Source organism: Sciurus carolinensis, chromosome 15, assembly GCF_902686445.1.
Source record: "Sciurus carolinensis chromosome 15, mSciCar1.2, whole genome shotgun sequence".
Classification (NCBI taxonomy): Eukaryota; Metazoa; Chordata; class Mammalia; order Rodentia; family Sciuridae; genus Sciurus; species Sciurus carolinensis.
The window spans coordinates 42,751,236-42,772,912 of NC_062227.1; the positions used below are offsets into that span (position 1 = coordinate 42,751,236).

The following is a 21,677-nucleotide window of genomic DNA, read 5'->3' on the forward strand; positions in this document are numbered from 1 at the left end:
TTCTTGGGATTCTAGAACATCAGTCATGGCCCCTTTCCCCCTCCTGGGAGAATTCTGTATTATTACTACTTTTAAATAAAACTGCTTAATATGCTTGCCTTGGCGTGCTTCTCTAGCTATGCTCAAACTTCAGCATTAGAGGGAGCAGAATTCATCACAGGTAAATGGCAGTATCAATAGTATGTAATGTTATAGTGTACTGCAAATGAGTATTTTCTACTAAAATTATTATTCATAATTCATGCATGATAACAATGCATCAGGCACTCCGTTAGTCTCTGAGGACCCAAAAAATGGGGGTGAGGGAAAGATACATAGGCCCTACCTCTCTGAAAGCATTCATAGGACAGTGGGTGTGTGGACATGGAAAAAAAAGTTGCAGATTTTATTATTTTTCACATCACATGTGGAAACCTCACTAAGCTATATTATTTCTAAGAGAAAAATAAGTCAACTATTTGGCATCTTCATAGAAGAAATGGATCTTCAAAAACTGCAGGTAATCATCGTCACTACAGCTAATATGAGCTGTGGCTCAGAAGATCCTACTTGCTCCTTTTCTGAATTTCTTACTGTACTTATTAGTCCTCTTAGAAAGCATCACTTCCTTAATAATTATTTGTTTCCTTGGGGGCTCAGGAAAGGCAAAAAGTTTCATATATATGCGTGTGTGTGCATGTGTGCGCGCGCACGTGTGTGTGTGTGAACTTACATATTATCTGGGTGTATCATAAATTCAATAAAAAATAATACATTGTAGTTGGACTGAATTAATAGGCTATGAAATTTAATTTTTGTTTTAAAGCAATATTTTATTAAAAGAGAAACATTTACAGAAGAGTATAAAACCGAAGAGTCCAGCTCAATCTATTTTCAAGGAGAATATGTTCAGTGCCATCCTCCTTCAGATTTAAAAAATAATAATTGAGCATGTCCAGCAGAACACTTGGTGTGTGCTCACGCAGTCACTACCACCCAACAGGAAATGCAATCTGGACTTTTGTGGTCATCATGAAATTGTTTTTGAATAGGATCATAAGACACGTAGTGTTATTTTGTCTTCTTTTGCTCAATATTATGTTTAGGAGATTCATACAAGTTTGTATGTAGCTAAAATCTTTTCATTCTCATTTTTGCAGAGCATTACTTTGTATGACTAAGTGGTATTTCATTTACTCATTCTACTCTTGATGTTAAGTATTTTATAGTTGTGAAAATAAGAGTGCTATGAACCCTCTTGTAAGTGACTTTTTGGGAGGAAGGAGGGTATCAGGGATTGAACTCAGGGGGACTCGATCACTAAGCCACATCCCCAGCAGTATTTTGACTTTATTTAGTGACAAGGTCTCACTGAGTTGTTTAGTGTCTCGCTTTTGCTGAGGCTGGCTTTGAACTCGTGATCCTCCCGCCTCAGCTTCCGGAGCCACTGGGATTATAGGCGTGTGCCACCGCGCCCACCTTGTTAGTGACTTTTGATAGACATACGTATGAATTACCATGGAACATATACCTAGGTGTAGATTGTATTTAACTCTTTAGTACATAGTATTAAAATATCTTTGAACTTTGTTGTACAAAACTCGACTCCCACTTGCAGTGTTTGAGAATTCCAGTTCCTCCAATTTCCTGTCAAATCTACAGTATTGAGTTTCTGCATTTTAGCTGTTAAGATGAGTAGTGGTATCTCCTTGTTGTTTGAATTTATATTACCTGATGACTGAAATCAAGGATTTTTCCATAATTATTGTACATTTGGTTATCTTCTTTATGCAAGGTGACTTTTCAAGATTTTCCTTTTTTTTGAATTATTTGCATTTTCTTTATTTTTTATTTTGTGCTCTTATTGTATTAGTAATTTAGTATTATACATTGGTATTTATAATTTATTACATATTAAATTTTCTTTATTGATTTATTGGCTTATTAATTTATCTTTTCAGAAATATATATTACAAATATCTTTGATCAGTTTGATTTTTCCTTTTCATTGTCTTAGTGGTGTGTTTATTTGAAGACTTTATGATGGTGTTTATTTTCCTTTTTAAGGAAACTTTGCCTTACTCAAAACATTTTTGTTTGTAGTGACAGGTAGGTATTATGGTTTGAATCTGGAATGTCCCCAAAGAATCATGTGTTGAAGATTTGGTCCCCAGTGCAGCAGGGTTGGCACTTTTAGGAAGAGATTTGATCATGACTTCATCTGTGGATTAATGCATTGAGGGATTCATAATTTGAATGGAGATGGTAGAAAATGTCAGAGGTAGGACTTAGTAGAAGAGCGTAGGTCTTGGGAACATACCCTTAGGTACCATATATTGTCCTTGGTTTCTTTTGCTCACTTTTTCTCTCTGTTCCCCAGTTGCCACAAGATGAGCAGCTTTCCTCTGCCATGGTTTTCTGCCTTATCTCAGGCCCACAGCAATGGAGCTGGCTAACCATGAATTGAAATGTCAGAAACTATGAACTACATTATATTTTTGCTCCTTTAAATTGTCAATTTAAGGTATTGGTTACAGTGACAAAAAGTTAACACAGTAGGGCCCCATAGCTAATCCAAAGGGTGGATTTCTATAGTTCTCCACAATAAGGGTAAGACTATTAGAAAGGTCCTTCACTCTCTGCGGCACTGAAGTGGCACATTTGCCATAAATCAACCCAACACACACATATGGATCTGATTCTGGACCACCTAGTCAATTCACTGATCTATTTATCTATTCTTGCAACAATAACAAGTCATTTTACATATTGGGGTTTATTATAATTTTTGAAAAAATGATAATATAATTTCTTAAACTCAGTCTTTCTTCAACAGTTCCTTGAATGTTGATGTGTCTGATTTTCCATATATAATTTAGAATCAGCTTTTCAGTTGATACAAACACACACATACACACATTTGTGAAGAAATTGCTATTGTGTGAACATCTTTACAATAGCAAGAGTTTCAATCTTTGACTAAGACACATCCCCCACTGATTTGCATCTTCTTCAATTTGCCTTGATAATAAAACAATATTATGTAGTATTCTACGTTGTTCTCTGTGGAATTACTATATATTACCTAGAGAGACTTTTTGGATTGATATTTCCAAAACATACAAGAGGTATCTTCTAAAATTTTATTTCTAATTGATTGCTGTTGGTGCCTATTGAGGTTTCATTTTTTGAGCTATCTCTAAAGTGAACAGTAGTGTTGAGTTTTTTATATAATCTTTTTCACATTTAAATATAGTATAAAGCTGTTTATCCCCACAAATAGTTATTTTATAACTATCTTGGTTACTTTAACCTGACAGTTTATTATAGTATAACTTTAGGAGTTTAGTTATAATCAATAAAATTTTTAATTAACTTGGTTAGAGCTTCACTTTTTAAAGATTTAATTAACTTTTGAACTTCACTTTTATCATGTATTTTATCATTATATTTTACTTTTAAATCATTATCATATTCAAATTTTTGATACATCACTCCAACTCCCATTTTTAAAAGTAAATGTTAATCATATGTAGTGTTTTTTTATAGAAGGTTCCCATTTCCTATGTATGTCATATCTTTTTAGTTTTATTTTGGTTTAATTTTCTAATGAATGAGATTTCTTTCCACCATATTTCTATGTAAATACTAGTGATTTCATGACCAACCAAACTGCAGGCTAATGGATAAATGTGATGAAAGCTGTCTACTGCATTTCTTGATTCTGCCCTAGTAGATATGGGAGAATATTATGTTATAATGACATATGGCCTAGTGGTATAATTTATGCCATAAAATTTCCATCTCCTAAAAATTCGAATCTTTAAGAAACAGATAAAGGGATAAACATAAAAATGCTTGCCTGGCAATTTAAGGAGCTTCTGCAATTAACATCTAATAAATATCTCTATGAACGTCTTTTCACAATCTTAAACTCACAAATCTAGGTAATTTTTAGGCATTGACACTTGTATCATGCCATCTATAATTCCCAACCAAACATATCAACATTTTGCCTCCAATTTTTTTTCCTATCTATACATTTTTCATTTTCTACCGCCACCAAAACAATTAAACAATCTTGACTCATCCAATTACTACTATAATGGCATCATGAAAAGAGAGGTCTGAGTATATGGCTTCTTTGGTGGGTTTCTATAGTTCTCCACTGAGTCTGAACACTGGACAATTCATCATCTGATGCATGGCTCCCTGGCTTTAGTATTTGCTCCTGCCTGCCTACCACATAAAAACAGTATGCACACCACACAGGTACACAAGTCAGATAATGCACTTGGTCTAAAGCTCCAGTCACACCAAAATTGTGACTTATTTTTATCAGTGCCCTGATATTTTAACAACAATTTTAATATTAAGTTTACTATTTTTTATAATTGTCATCACTAGACTAATATGGCAAGCACAATTGAACATTATTAAATATCAGTCATATTAAATTGTTTTAAAAAATTGATAAAAGTGAAAAAATTTGAATATGAATATAGAAAATCAGGTTTCAAATTCCAGCTGTGCTTACTCTGCCTCTTGGGAACTTGAGCTCTTCATTTCTTTCTTGAAAACATGCAAGAATTATTTATAAAAAAAATTCAAGGAAGAATATAAATATTCAATCTCATTAGTAATTTAAAAAGTGGAGTTTAAATCAATAGTGAGACTATAGCAGCATTTCATTTCTCATGGGGGAAGCAATTTTTTAACTGTAGTAGCACTCATTGTTAGCACAGGTTCACAGGACAAGTCCAAGTACTAGTCAGGCCTAATGACTGGTGCAGGCATTTAGAGATGTATTAGGAGTTTTAAAAGTATCATTGTCAATCTACTTTTATAAACCTATTTTAAATTGAAAACAGCCACAATGCTGAGAAAGATTTCAGAAGAAAAAATTCACCAGAATGATATTTACAACATGGTTCAAAATTAAAAACAACCTAAATTAGAATAATTATTACATTAATCATAGTCTATTCATATAATACACTCATACAGATATGTACATGACATATATGAAGTTTTTATTATAATGTGATAAAAATTTGATTATATCATGTGGAGAATTAAAAACAGGACTTAGTCAATTACTCATTAAGAAAGAAAAAAGCAGTAACAGTAACATCTCTATATTTTAAAATGATTTTAGGGTTTCAATCTATTCCTGTCCTTTTTTTGTATTTTCCAACTTTTGAACAACAAACATGTACTATAATCAGAGTGCTCAGTAGATCATAGAAGACACTATTGCCCTGAAGGAATTGCAAAGTTTATAAAATGAAGTTTTTAAAAAATCATTATTTGGAAAACGAAAGCAGGTTTTTGAGAATATACAAGTTAAAAATATAGAGCCTCACTCATAAATATAAGTTGGCAAATATTAACTAGACTTTATTACAGGACTCAAAGATATTTTGCACAATATAGTAGCCAAGGGAAAAAGGCACCAAAAGCATGAACTGAAAGAATAAGGTGCAAAAGTACATTGCAAAAACTGCCAATTCTAAAATACCTGCTTATACAATGTTTAAGAGATGAAAGGTAAGCTTAAATTATCTGTGTCAAGCATAAGGTCATAAAATGACTTAGCAGATTTAGAAGAAAAGCAAATAAAACTTTAGGAAAAGAAACATTACATTGGCCTATAAATGACATCTTCCAGTGTTATCTGGGCTAACAAGATGCTTCCCATGCAAATCCTTCCCTATTACCAAGTCTACACTTCCACTGCATGTCTTAGATCGATGTATGTTTCCAATTATTCACTGTCTCTTAGGAGAATTAGACTTCTCACCCTGGTGACCATGAGACCAGACTGTGTGACTTGCTTCATTTCAAAGGAATGTCAGCAGAAGTGACAGGTATCACCTTTCTGTGGATATTGTTGAAGCCATTGAGGGATCTCACAAATGCAATTTTCCCTATAATACCAAAACCACATGCCCAGAAGCATCCAAATCTCCACTCTATTCCTCAGAAGAAATAACATGAAGTACAGACATAGGAGACACAGCTAACTTGCAGTGTGGGTGAGAAACAACTTCACACTTGCAAGCCACTAAGGTTTGCCTACATATCTTAAAGGTTACTTGTTGCTGCAAGATAAGCCAATAAATGCTAACTCCTGCACATTCTTATTCTCCTCCAGAGGGTCACTCTTCAGATATCTTTTTTTCTTTCTTTCTTTCTTTTTTTTTTTTGCTTTTGCTAGTTTATAATAATACTCCCAACTACAATTTTAGGCTATCCTTTTAAAAATGATCCCTTTCCTTTCTTTTTTTTAAAAAGAAAGGTACAGATAAGTTTAACCAATAGCTCTATTCTATAATTTCCAATGGTAAAACAATCACCAAGAAACTAACAAATTTTCTACACATTCAAATATAATGATCACCTCTCCCTTTTATCTCCTTCCCTCCCTTCAGCACTTAATTATGGATAGCATAGTATATGTCAGAAACTATGCTGGATGGTGAGACATAAATCAATCAAACACTCACACAATGCAAAACTGCAAACATGACAAGAGATATGGAGGAAAGGTACCGGTGTGCCACTCATGGTTATGATAAATTAATTTCACTGGATAGTTGTGAGAAACACACTCACCTGCCCAAACCCAACGAATGGAATAAAAGATACTAGGTAGAGAGAAAGTGAGACTTTTTATTGATGATCTTGCAAGACATAGTGTCTGGATGAGCAGGCACACCAGAGCAGCTGCAGTCAGCATTTTATCCCCTAGTGCACAAGGTCCCTCTGCCGGTTCCGCATTGGCTGAATAGCAGGGGATGCAAAATCTTCCTAAACAGTCGCCTAGGTTTTACTGTCTCCTCTTGAATTATTTAAACAAATATACGTTTACTTGTCTCCACCTCCCTTTGTTCTCCTGTAAATGGAAGAACTTCTTGGTGTGAGTGCATCTTGGCATATATAAGTTTATCTCTGTTGGTTAAGCGTTTCCTTTCCACTCACCTCCTGTTTGTTAAGGGTCTGTGAATTTGTCACACTCCCATGTTAACTATTTATAACTTTCCACTCTACTCTCCCCTCCAGCTTACATTCCAAGTAATTTTACATTTAAGGCTAAATACTGTATTCTGAAAATGGATCACTGGACTTTTTATTTTTCATATAGTTATTACTTCTCGTGAGAAAAGTGAAGCAAGAGGCATCACAATACCAAACCTTAAACTATACTACAGAGCTATAGTAACAAAAACTATGTGATATTGGCACCAACAGACATGAAGACCAATAGTACAGAATAGAAGACACAGAGACGAATCCACATAAATACAGTTATCTCATACTAGATAAAGGCACCATGAATATACACAGGAGAAAAGATAGCCTATTCAACATGGTGCTGGAAAAAATGGAAATTCATATGTAACAAAATTAAATGAGACTCCTGTCTCTCACCCTGCATGAAACTCAACTCAATGTTGATTAAGAACCTAGGCATTAGACCAGAGACCCTGTGCCTACTAGAAAAAAAAAGTAAGCCCAACTCTCCATCATGCCATCTTAGGAGCCAACTTCCCCACAAGACTCCTAAAGCACAAGAAGTAAAATCAATAAATGGGATATATCAAACTAAAAAGTTTCTTCACAGTAAAGGAAACAATCAAGAATGAGAAGAGAAAGCCTACAAAATAGGAGAAAATTTTTGCCACCTGAATCTCAGATACAGTATTAATCTCCAGGATACATAAAGAACTCAAAAAAAACTTAATACAAAAAAATGAATAAATAAATAACCCAATCAATAAATGGGCAAAGGAACTGAACAGACACTTCACAGAAGAAGAAATATGACTGGTCAACAAATATGTGAAAACAAATATTCAATATCATTAGCAATAAGAGAAATGCAAATTAAAACTACACTGATATTTCATCTTACTCCAGTCAAGAATACAGGTAATAATAAATGTTGGCAAGGATGCGGGGGAAAAGGTACACTCATACATTGTTGGTGGAGCTGCAAATTGGTGAAACCACTCAGGAAAGCAGTATGGAGATTCCTCAGAAAACCTGGAATGGAACCACCATTTGACCCAGCTATCCCACTCCTTGGCATATACCCAAAGGACTTAAAATAAGCATACTACAGTCAGTCAGGCACATCAATGTTTATAGCAGCTCAGTTCACAATAGCTAAGCAATGGAACCAACCTAGATACCCTTGAACAGATGAATGGATAAAGAAAATGTGGTATATATACACAATGGAATATTACTCAGTCTTAAAGAAGAATGAAATTATAGCATTTGCCAGTAAATGGATGGAATCAGAGTATATCATGCTAAGCAAAATAAGCCAATTATGTAGAAAGAGCAGCAAAAATATTCTAGGAGAGGAAAACACCATAAAAATGCTATATGGACTGAAAAACTAATGTGATACGTAGGAGGAATTAAAGTAAAACCACTATTTGAACCAAATAATAAGGGTGGACCAGGTTCAACTCGGCCTCCTCTTGGGACTTTGTGGGATATATGGAGGAAGAGTTTTTATCTCTTCATCTCTACTAAATTAAAGCAGAAATGGAAAAGAACTAATCACAATTGTTTAAGAAAAGGAAAGACCATCTATCCCAAAATAGAGATAATGGATTAGAAAGGAAGCACAATGACTGCATATAGACCAGTGCTGGAAATGACTTTAAGTTCATGCAAGAAAGCTTGTTCTAGAGCTGGTGGGATAGTGAAGTAGACAGATTAAAAATATTTTTAGGGGCTGGGGAGATAGCTCAGCTGGTAGAGTGCTTGCCTGGCAAGCACAAGGCCCTGAGTTCCATCCCCAGTACTGCAAAAAAAAAAAAAAAAAATATATATATATATATATATATTTTTTTTTTAAATATTTTTAGCATGCGGATAGCATGTAGATAAGTTTAATATGAAGTATGAAGTAGAGAGAGGTCAAGAAAACAAATGTGTCTGAACCAAGAAAAACTAGTGTCATAGTTCCAGGGAAAATTGAGGGCTGACCAAAGGAGATCATGAGCTTTACTAGACATTTTTAAGTTCAAAGTATCTTTGAGTAGAAAAGGATATGCGCAACAGAGTGGAGAGGAGTGTGTGCTAAACTTCTTGTAAGAACAGTTTTCCATTCTTTTGGCTTCTTCTAAAGTGATCCATAGTGATTGAAGAGCAGCATTTGGAATAGAACCAAACAAAATTTAAGTCAACGATGAATACAAACATCATCCTATTACCCCAAGGACACAAACAGGAGAGGCTTATTGCGTTTTACATATTGGGTATGCGGTATAAAAAAATTATTTGCAGAATTACCTGTCATTGATTTCCTTTGTCATGTTCTCCAAATCAAGTAAAAGTCTTTCATTTTCTTCTGTTCCTTGAGTATGTGCTATTGAAACATCTGAAAAGTCTTTTGCCACATTAGAAAGTTCAGTATCCCATGAACTTTTCTTTAAAAAAAATAAAAGAATCATTTATACATGCTTAATAATCAAAAAGGAAAGTATATATGTAATAAAATCTTAATTACAAGAGCCCAATATTTGAGAATAGTGTGTGGAACTCTACTGGGAAGTAGGTAAAGGTCAACTTACTGTGACATAGAACTTATTAAGTACTTCTAAATAGTGCTGTTGATAATTACTTTTCTTCAAGCACTGTTCATCATAAAGTTTCTTCAAACGTGCTAGCTAAAAAAAAAAAAAAAAAGCACAGAAAAAAAAATTAATTGTGGAGATTCCCCTATTTTTATGTAGTGAGAAATAGATTACATTTCATCTTATATAACTTCCAAACTTTAATAGCTATTGAATAAAATGGTATAAAATAACACTACCAGATGCTTCCATGTATGAAAATGGATGTGAGATTCTGATAAAATATAACAAATTGAGTCTAAAACCTGGCTTTCAAGTGAATAACTAATTATGAAAATTAGTTGGCAATATGAAAATTGAAAAATATTAGAAAATTTTGAACCATAATTCATAACATTAACAAATTAAAGGAGAAAAGAACATGAACATCATTAACACTTTGCAAAATAACCATTGGATAAAGTCACTAATTTTCATAATTTTAAGCTAATAAAAGGAAAATCTTCTCAAATACAAAGAATCAACAAATATCTAAATAAATCATGAAATGCTGAATGCATACTTATTATAAAATCACATTACATTTTATGACCACTGTAATTAATCACATTTTGTGAAAGACTAATCACAATTAGATAACAAAATCAAATATTGCTATTACAATAATGACAATGAATAGATAACATATCTTTCAACTTCAGATGTTAGATACCTGGGAAACAACATTCTATTTAAAATTATAATAAATGATTTTGATAAAATGACTGGATACAAAAATGAGGAAATTAACAGCTTTTATCTATAAGAGTAATAATCTTTTCAAAATATAGTAACAATAAAAGTTTTGTTGAAAATATAAAATATTTGGGAATACATTTTAAAAAAAGAAAGAACTCATATAAAGAAAATAAGAACTCTTATAAAAAGACTTCAGCAAGATCCATAAGAAAAGAATGGTGTGTAGTGGAATGTTTTAATAGAATATAATGTCAATTCTCTCAAAGTTAATATAAAAATATAGCAGATGTAGTATTATCAATTGCATAAAATAAAGTTTTTAATGGAAGAACAAGGAATATGAACAACTAGTCATGAGGTATCTGAAGATGAAATGAATGTTGGAAACTTGCTACCAGATACTAAAATGTCCTGTAATACCACTGTATTGTAATACTTTTTATTTTTGTAATTTTAACAAATACAGATCACTGGAAAACTAGGGACCAGAAATAGATCTGAATTAACATTTTTAAAGGTAGTGTCTGAGTTCAGTGGGAGAGAATTTATTTAATTAATGTGGCTATAATAACATGGAATCTGTTTTAAAAACACAGTGTTCTCTACCTCACATCTAACTCACATCATACAAAAATAAATTTCAAATGGATAAAAAATGCAAACACAAAACAGTACAAACTGTTTGAGGAATCAATCTGAGTTTTCTTGTGTAATCTTTAACTAACAGAGAGTCACCTTGCCAAGTAAAGTAAGAGATCTGTTGATATGTTTGATGATATATTTTATAAAAGTCGTGTAGTAAAAGACACCATAAACAAAATGTGAAGGAAAAATGAGACCATGAAAAATGTGAAATATAAGGCCGACATTCTTAGAATTAGTCCTTTTAAAGGACATCAGCAAAAACAGTGGAGTGAAAAACAGAAAACTCACTCTTCTCACTCTTTCATAAATGCAATGAGACAACTAGCAAGAAAAAACGACAGTCAAAATTAGCCCTCTCAGAATTCTGGACATTAACCAAAGGCACTTATTCAACAAAAATGACCTAATCTTAGCAAGAAGAGTGAGTTTTGTGGTGTTTTAATTTCTCCTCATCCCTCTCTCCAACTCTATAGAAGCCTGGAAGAATTAACAGTTACATTTATGGTTTAAACTAGAACTTGGAAGTCACCAGAGGAACAAAAAACAGTTGGAATGCTTTCAAAGCACTGTTCCCAAAGAATTTTCCTTAGTGAACCTGTCTGGTGTGTTTCTGTTTGCTTTTGTTTTTGTTTTGTAGGATTCCACTTGCAGGGCTCACCCAGTGCAAAAAGACCTTCCCCAGAAAGGTCTTTCTCCAGGGCATGATTGTCAAAATATTTAAGACAGTTAATGAACAGCCTGACAATAGAGTAATAAAGTTAAAATGAAACCTAGGGAATTCTGTCCCTAGTAGCTTTGTAAAGCTCCAACACACTCTTGGGAACCTAGAAGGCTGCAGAACCTAGGATGGGTCAAAATCCAGAACTATTCACACATCTGAGTGAATGAGGGCCCCAAGAAAGTAGGAAGTGAAAACTAAGAGTTGACAGCTGCCTGATTGAGTACTGGTGTCTAAACAAACACACAGTTTCCCAGCAAAGACAGGGAGACTTCATGTTTCCAGAATTTTGAGAATCACTGTCCATCATTAACTAATCACTAAGCTGAGAAGAGGCTTCAGTGGTTACAGAAACCAGACTTTACAAAATTCTTCTAGAAAGGTCTCTAAACAAATGGCAATGTTAGTAAACAGCAACAGGAGTAAATTCTGAGGAAGAGTGAGAATCAGATGCCTAGTGTCACCACGTTATATTATTTAGTGTCCAGTTTCCAACAACAACAAAAAACATATGAGAAAAAAAAATATGAGACATGAAAACAAGAAAGTATGGACCATAGAAAAGAAAAAAGCATTCAGTAGAAGCTGTCCCAGATGAATCTTAGACATTGCTATTTTAAATATCTTTAGAGCTAAAGGAAAATGCTTAAAGAACTAAAGGAAAACATTAAAATGGTGTTTCAACAAATAGAAGATACTAATAAGTTAATAGAAATTATGAAAAGATTCAAACAGAAATTCTATAATTGAACAACTACACCAAAATAAATTGCTATAATGGCTTAACAGTACATTTGAGCAGGCAGAAGAAACAATGAACAAACTTGAAGATGAATCAAATGAGATTATCTTAGTTGAGGGAAGAAAGTTAAAGAAAAGAATGACATGAGGAAAGGGTGGGAAAACAACCAGTCATTCCTTTCAAATTGGTGTGCATTTTTTCCTTTTCTTTCCTTCTTCTCTTCCACATTTAGACATTTAGGTGCACCCTAAAAGCCAGAATATTGGTGGCATGATATCTCCAAGAATAAACTAAATAACTACTGCTCTGTATCTTTCACCAAGAAGAAACACCTTGAAAAACACCACACATTATGGATGTGAAACACCAGATATTAGCCTATCCCAGCAACGTGAGAAAAAGCTGGTCCCTTCTTCTGTTCAGGAGCAGAGTGGTCCTCCTCTGGTTCAGTGTGTTTTCCTTGACCTAAAACTCCCATTAAAATCTTACTTGTGTAGGCTCCCAGTACTCAGCTCCATCTTATTTCTATCATTTCACACCTAAGATACTATCTTTAGTAACATTCATATCTATCTAAAAACATGTGACTGATTCCATCATGTTCTTCACTAGTATCTTTACCTCTACACTTAAAATCCCTTTATAGAAAGGTGAAAATCAGAAATAGACCCAATACCCATTTCTAATGTACTTTCTAGCTTCAGAGGTGACAGCTATGATACATAAAAGTATACATATTTCAGGCATCAAACAATTGTCAATCTCTAGAAGAGGGCTTCCAATGTGTTTACCACATTGGAAAAACCTGAACTTGAAAATTGAATGCATGAGGGTCAAAAGTAATGCTATGTACCACCACACCTCAGATAAATGTTTGTGGAAGGCTTACTGAATGAAGTTCTGAAACATTCATGAGCACTCCTTAGGCATTGCATGTGTAATTCTTGCAATCTGCAACTTTTGGATAAGTGCTATTACTTTAGCCCTGCCCTCAGCCCTAAAAATCCATGGAATCACTGGTATTATGAGCTAATTCCTTTCCTAATATAAGTGATAATACATACACAACTTTGAAAACATTAATCATTGGAATATCTAATATTTTGTGGTAGGTCATGAAAGTAATCTGTGCAATTAAAAATTGAACAAATCTGAATGGCTACTAAAAAGCAAATATTTCACTGTGAGGCAGGAAAATGAAAATTAATGTAGCACTTGTTAACCCAACAATCATGTTGATTTACTTTAAAAATGCCCCCAGTGCTGAAAAAAAAAATGAAAGAAATCACCATTATTTCTAACACCCACAAACACACACACATACAACAAATATTTCAGACGAGATCGGGCGCATTCAGGGTGGTATAGCCATAGACACACATACAACAAATATTTCAGAAAATATTTCAGTATTATATATTTTGAAAAATATAGCTAGTTCTAAGCCATCAGTCCAACTTTTATGAATCTACATCGTGCACAACCATACAAACGAAAAGTTGTACCCCATCTGTGTACAATGAATCAAAATGCAGTCTGTAAAAATAAAAAAAAAATTTAAAAACAAGAATCTATCCCATAGAAAGAAAAAATCAGTATGTAATGACAACAAAAATAAACTTTTCATTTTAATACTATTTGTAGTTATTAATTAGTCTGAATTTATGCAAAAAGCAAATAATTGAATAAGTTGTCTTTGAGGTGAATTAATGGTTCAATAAACCTCCTCTTTGCCTTTCTTCTAATGTACATTCCTTTCCATTGAAGCCCAAGAAAAGGAATGGAAAAAAGGTAGGAATGAAGGAACAAAAGAGGTGTAGTTTCCAGTCTAATTTGATGAAAGGATTTAGGATACAAACTGTTTTTAACCAATAAGAGGTCTAGTCTTATACATTATGGAAAGTGGAGCTGAAGTACAGGACATCTTCCTGATTTGGGGTTGCTTTTGTGTTATTGTATTTAGTTTTCTTCCTCTGGCAGGTAAGGTCATGGCACGTGAATATTTTGCATCTGAGTTTTGGTGTCCACCTACCAGCTGCTGAGTGTTGAGTCACTGTGGCAACAGTGGCAATGGTCACATCCTCGCAACCCAGTTTCCTAATGTTTGGAGTAGAGATGGACTCAACACAGGTAGTCTTGAGCTAAGACGTCAAGAGTTCACCTCAGAAGCCATTGCTTACATATTTATCAATCTGGGAAAGATTTCTGGAAGTCTAGATCAGAGCTCTCTTGCCAGCTTTGCAAACTTTTTGAAATCTCTAAATCCCCTTTGGCCTAATACAAAGTGATGTATCTTTTCTGCACTGTACCCTGACTGATGTTATGGTACATACCCTGTGTGTAGTATGTGTTTGCTATTGAAAAGAATGTATTAGGTTTAATATCTAATACTCTTGATGCAGATCTACAATGTATTTTTAAATAGAAGAGCAAGTTTACTAGATGTGTATGTAGGTCAAAACTGTTTTTGTGAAAACCAAATAGAAGGAAAAAAAATCATATGTATGTGATTTATTTTTGTGTATAGATATGCATACACATATATACATGTATACATACATGTATTATATACCTATATACATCCTAGCATACATATATTTATAGAAGCATAGATAAATGTATGCAAGATGACACGCTATTATGGTAACATTGGATACTTCATGGGGAATCAGAAATGGGGAGAAAGAAAAGGATAAACTTAATAACTTAATTGTTTTATATCTTTGGCCTTAGTGAATGTGTTATTTAACCTTTAAGAGGAATTTCTTTTAAGTTCAGAAAGGCAGCACTTAGTCCTCACAATCTCATTGTTTATTGATCAGGTGAACCAGTCACAGAATGGAAATTACTACTAATAGTTGTGAATAAAAACAATGAAAACATCTGTGTCAGAAAAAGAGTGTTATGCACAACTCTATCACTGAGAAAGAATTATTATTTAGTAAATAATAATTATTTAGTAAATTAAGGAATTCCCAGAGCAATGCTTTCATAGTATTATATTTTTAACATTTGCATATTAATTGGAACATAACATGAACACAGAAGTATCAGTAAATACTTCAAATTATTTAAATTATGATACTGCCTTTCTAAATGAATTTGAAGCCCTTTACATATATTTTCAACACTTTAATCCTCAAATCTCTCTGTTGGGTTATTAACACTTCAAATTAACTCAGATCAGAAAAGGGAATGCCAAAAAGATGTGATATGGAGGTCCCACCTAGAAATGAAGGAGAGATTGAAGTCCAATTCTCCATGATAGGCTTTTATAGAACATTCTAAATAACTGCTTTAAAAATGTTCTATCTCATTAGTCATCTGAAAATGGAAACTTAAAACCACACTGGGAAGAACTTTTAAAAAGATTTACAAATAAAGAAAGAAATATTCTTAGACGGTGGTATTAATCTGAAGCTGGAATTCCTATACCAGATGGTGGGAATAGAAAAAGGTGTTGAGAAAGCTTTTCGTCATTATATACTACACCTGAACATGTATATATTTTCTTTGCCCAGCAATTTGCAAAATAAATGAATACATGATTTCAATGCTTATTTCAAATGTCTTGGCCTAAAAAGCTGAAAGAATTGAATTATCATAAACTGAAATAGGAAACACTACAGTTTATGGAAAGGTAGGCTATCTGAAGTTCAATTTCAGAAAGGTTAGGCTGGAGATACCCACTAGATATCTAAGTAGAGAGGAAGAGTTGGGAATATGAACAATCAATGCTAGCAAGGTTGTGGTGAAAAAGATACACTTGAACATTGTTGGTGGAACTGCAGGTTAGTACAACTCTGGAAAGCAGTATGGAGATTCCTCAGAAAACTAGGGATGAAACTACCATATAACATACTTCTTGGTATTTTCCTAAGATCTAAAATAGGCATACTACAGAGACACAGCCACATCAATGTTTAGAGCAGCACAATTCACAATAGCTAAATTATGGAATCAACCCAGATGCCTGTCAATAGATGAATGGATTAAGAAATTGGATATGTGCACACACACACACACACACACACACACACACACAATGGAGTTCTACTCAGTCATTAAAAAATGAAATTATGGCATTTGCCGGTAAATTGATGGAAATGGAGGATACCATGCTAAATGAAATTAGCCACACTCACAAACTCAAAGGTTGTATGTCTTCTCTCACATGCAGAAGCTATGAGTAAAACAAAGAAAAGGGGAAAGGAAGGATAAGATAACATAAAGAACCAATCAAATACAAATTAATAAGCAAGCCAAAGGAAGTCTAGTAGAATAGAGGAAGGAGAATGGGAGAGGGGAGGGGAAATAGGAGGAAAAAGGGGAAATATAAAGGGGGATCATGAACTGAAATTGATTTTCATGCCTATATGAGCTTGTAGGGATGGGCCCAAATACTACATATAACTATAAAGTCCTAATAAAAAAAAAGTTAGCAGTTAAATATATAAAATTTATAATAAAAGACAGCACTGGAGTTCTCAAATGTTTGGAGTTTGGAGAGATAGAGAAACAAACCAGTGGAAGAAACAAAACAAGCCTCCACAAATGTAGGAAGAAACAAGATGAGTGTGTGTTCTGAAAATCAAGAAAGAAAAGCTTCCCAGATAAGGATATAATAAATGTGCTTATGTGCTATGTACAAGTAAGTTAAGGCCAAAGGAACAGTGATTAGAGTTAGCAACATGGAAACTATTGTTAACCTAAATCAGAGACATTTTGATTGGATAATGAGGCAGGACTTCTCCAGGCAGCCCTGCTCCCTCCAGCCACTGGTTCTTTCCATGGGGTGATCCAAGATGGCGGACTAGAGGGTGACTGCATCTCCTGTCGCTCCAGAACCCAGGATTCAAGAAGGGGCGGCATTGAGAGACTCGGACTAAAATAGAGCCACGGGGTGAGTCTCCTCCACCAGGTGAAGCTCGAACCAGGTGGCAGGGCAGCTTCTTAGAACAGGGCAGGGCAGCTAGAGTCTTCCCCAGGTAGCCCTGCACCCTCTGACGGTGGGCTCCTCCCACACAACCAGCTTCTCGGAGCAGGCCCCCCAGTGAGAGCCTTTCTGCACAGAACCAGCTCTGAGTCCCGGAGCCAGCGGCGAGCTCCAGCCCGCAGGCAGCTTCAGGAACCAGGACAAGGCAGCCAGGGACTTCCCCAAGAAGCCCTGCTCCCTCCGACAGCAGGCACCTTTCAAGGCTAGCTTCTTGGAGCAGACCGCCTAGTGAGAGCCTTTCTACACAGAGCCAGACACAAGTCCCAGAGCCAGCGGAGAGCTCCGGCCTGCAGGCAACCTCTGGGACCAGGGCAGGGCAGCCAGAGACTGCATCTCCTGTCACTCCAGAACCCAGGATTCAAGAAGGGGAGGCATTGAGAGACTCGGACTAAAATAGAGCCCCGGGGTGAGTCTCCTCCACCGGGTGAAGCCCAGCCCAAGCAGCCCTGCTCCCTCCGGCGGCAGGCTCCTTTCACAGCCAGCTTCTTGGAGCCCAGTGAGAGTCTTTCCACACAGAGCCAGCTCCAAGCCCTGGAACCAGTAGCGGGTTAGGGGCTGCTTTCTTCAGAAGCACTGCATTATCAAGTTCCTTCAAGACTTCAGGCTACTGAAGGCTGGGAGGTGATATACTGGAAATCTACAGGGACACTATAAGCCAAAGAGGAAATCTGCAATATCTCAGAGTCTCACTGATATCTGAACAATATGAGAAAACAAGGGAAGAAAATGTCCCAAACAAACCTAGATACAATATCAATAAAACCCAATGACAGCACAGCAAAAGAAATGTCAGAAAGGGAGTTCAGAGTGTACATAATTAAAACAATCAGGGAAGCAAACTAGGAGATGAAAGAGCAAATGCAGGCATTGAAGGAAGAGATGAAAGAGCAAATGCAGGCATTAAATGATTGCACCAATCAATAGTTAAAAGAGCAAATATGGGAAGCAAGAGATCATTTCAATAAAGAGTTAGAGATACTGAAAAAAAAAACCAAACAGAAATCCTTGAAATGAAGGAAACAATAAACCAAGTTAAAAACTACATAGAAAGCAATAGGATAGAACACCTGGAAGACAGAACCTCAGATATTGAAGACAAAATATTTAATCTTGAAAACAAAATTGACCAAACAGAGAAGATGGTAAGAAATCATGAACAGAATCTACAAGAATTATGGGATATCATGAAAAGGCCAAATTTAAGAATTATTGGGATTGAGGAAGGCTTAGAGAAACAAACCAAAGGAATGAACAATCTATTCAATGAAATATATCAGAAAATTTCCCAAATCTGAAGAATGAAATGGAAAACCAAGTACAAGAGGCTTATAGGACTCCAAATATACAAAATTACAACAGACCCACACCAAGGCATATTATTATGAAAATACCTAACATACAAAATAAAGACAGAATTTTAAAGGCTGCGAGAGAAAAGAATCAAATTACATTCACAGGGAAACCAACAAGGATATCAGCAGATTTTTCAATCCAGACCCTAAAAGCTAGAGGGCCTGGAACAACATTTACCAAGCCCTGAAAGAAAATGGATGCCAACCAAGAATCTTATACCCAGCAAAACTTACTTGCAGATTTGATGATGAAATAAGATCCTTCCATGATAAACAAAAGCTAAAGGAATTTACAAAAAGAAAGCCAGCATTACAGAACATTCTCAGCAAAATATTCCATGAGGAAGAATGAAAAATAACAATGCAAATCAGCAACGGGAGGACCTAGCCTAAAGGAATAACCAAATAAAGGAGAAACCAAATCATGTCAAAAAACAAAAATGAGTCAAATGACTGGGAATACAAATCATATCACAATAATAACCCTGAATGTTAATGACCTGAATTCATCAATCAAAAGACATAGACTGGCAAAAGACATAGATTGGATTAAAAAGAAAAATCCAACAATATGCTGCCTGCAAGAGACTCATCTCATAGAAAGAGATACCCATAGACTAAAGGTGAAAGGATGGGGAAAAAACATACCATGCACATGGACACAGCAAAAAAGCTGGAGTATCCATCCTCATTTCAGATAATGTGGACTTCAAGCCAAAACTAGTCAGAAGGGATAAAGAAGGACATTTCATACTGCTTAAGGGAAGCATAAATCAGCAAGACATAACAATCATAAATATCTATGCCCCGAACATTGGCTCATCCATGTACATCAAACAAATCCTTCTCAATTCCAGAAATCAAATAGACCACAACACAATAATACTAGGCGATTTTAACACACCTCTCTCACCATTGGAATAATGAGGCAAAAAAGTAATTTGGAATGTGTTTAAAAGAGGTTGGGGGACTACATGGCCAGATGACATTTATTCCAGCAGTTCAAGATCCAAATTAGGAAATCCATTAAAACATTTCATTACATTTATAGATGTTAAGAGAAATTATGACAAGAGTGTCTCCCTTGATGTACAAAAGACTCTTCACAATACTCAATCTCCACTGCCAATGTGGAAAACCACTTAATAAATTGAAACTGACAAACATAATAAAATAAATATTAAATTTTACAGCCAGCTTTCTATTTAAGGGGAAAAACAAAATCAAAGAAAACAGCAGTAATTCCATTAAGAGGTGGGCATTGCAAGGATACCACTTATTTCTACTGCTATTTAATATTGTACTGGAAGTATTAACCAATATAATCAGATAATAGAGAACAATTAAAGGCATAAAAATTAATGAAAGACTAATAATGTTTCTATGGCAGTATCCCTAGAAAATCCAAGAAAAAAAAAAGATAAAATGGACATAAATAATTTTAAGAATCAGTAAATTCATATAATGTTAATTACCATTACTGATTTCATTTTCACAAATAGCCATTTAAAAGAAATAATGAAAGAGAAATCCGCAATTGCAGTTCCACAAAATAATTTAATTATAAATAAACTTCTCAAAAAAATGTAAACCTCTATGAGGCAATCTTTTTAAAATACTCCTAATTGACACAAAAAATAGTACTGAACAAATGGAATGGTATCCTAATGGCTTAAAATAAGGCCTATTTATTATCTATAAGTTCGGTTTTTTGTTTGCTTGTTTGTTTGTTTGTTTGTTTGTTTGTTTGTTTGTTTTGGCAGTGCTGGGGATCAAACCCAGGGCCTTGTGCTTGCAAGCACTCTACCAGTTGAGTTATCTCCCCAGCCCTCTATAAGTCCAAATGCTGGCAGATTGTGTTAGCACAGATGCCCTCTCTAGTCACGGTTTCTGCATCACCAACCTTGGATCATAATTTTTGGGGAAAAAAGTTGTATCTACACTAAACATGTACACATTTTTTATCATTATTCCCTAAACAACACAGTATAATAATTATTTCCATAGCATTTGCATTGCATTAGGTGTTAAGTCGTCTTGAGATGATGTAACGTATACAGGAGGATATGCTTAGTTTATGTGTAAAAGCTACATCATTTCATATAAAGGACTTGAGTACTGGAAGATTTTGGTATCCACAGGGGTGTCCCTGGATATGGGTACTCTGCTTAGAGTCTTACAAGCTGAAAGGAAGGTTTTAGGTGGTTCGGCTCTTCTCTGGAATCTCTGGGAAATACGACATTTATGATCTCATTAGGGTTGTAGGCTGAATTCATTTTCTTTTAAGTTTCTATGTGGACTTCTCTACATTCAAGTCGACAATGGTTGGCTGAATGCTCTTTAAGCTTTGGAACTCTCTGACTCTGCCCTCTGCCACATTTCTGACTTTTTCTGCTCTCAGCAAAAAGAAAATTTTGCTTTTAGATGGCCCATATGATTACAATTACAATTTCCCAATATAGTGACACTGAATATTAAACACACTTAGATGTGCAAAGTCCCTATGACCACGTAACCTAATATGTTTAGAAGCATGACACCAATGGAAAATGTCATGGGAGCCCAAATTCGACCTACTACATGGACCCCATGATCCACTTTGCTCTCACATGCAAAATATATGCATGTCCATTGGGAGGGTGCAACAATTTCAACCCCCAAACCAAACTTTCATCTAAACATTTTATGGCTAATGTTCAAAATCTGAGTCAGATGTAGATGAAGTTCTGGGTATAATCTATCTTGGGACACAACATCTTTATCTACAGATCTTTTAAAATTAAATAAACAAAGAATGAACAAATTCTTAAGGATTGAAACATAAATATGTGATCACTTTCAGTCTGAAGCCCGATCCATTAATCCCTGTAGAAAATCTCTCCCCTGTTTTCAGGGACAACAAGGTAGT

General features: G+C 34.9%; 1 protein-coding gene across 1 annotated transcript in view; it reads right to left on the reverse strand.

Moving 5' to 3' along the window:
• Positions 1-21,677, reverse strand: part of Ccdc178 (coiled-coil domain containing 178) — a 356,910-nt gene that overhangs the window by 264,190 nt on the left and 71,043 nt on the right. Inside the window, exons 9-10 of the mRNA XM_047526223.1 lie at positions 9,576-9,671; positions 9,295-9,431 (exon numbers count right to left, since the gene is read on the reverse strand). Of these exons, the coding sequence (XP_047382179.1) occupies positions 9,295-9,431; positions 9,576-9,671 (233 nt within the window). The remainder of the gene's footprint in view (positions 1-9,294; positions 9,432-9,575; positions 9,672-21,677) is intronic.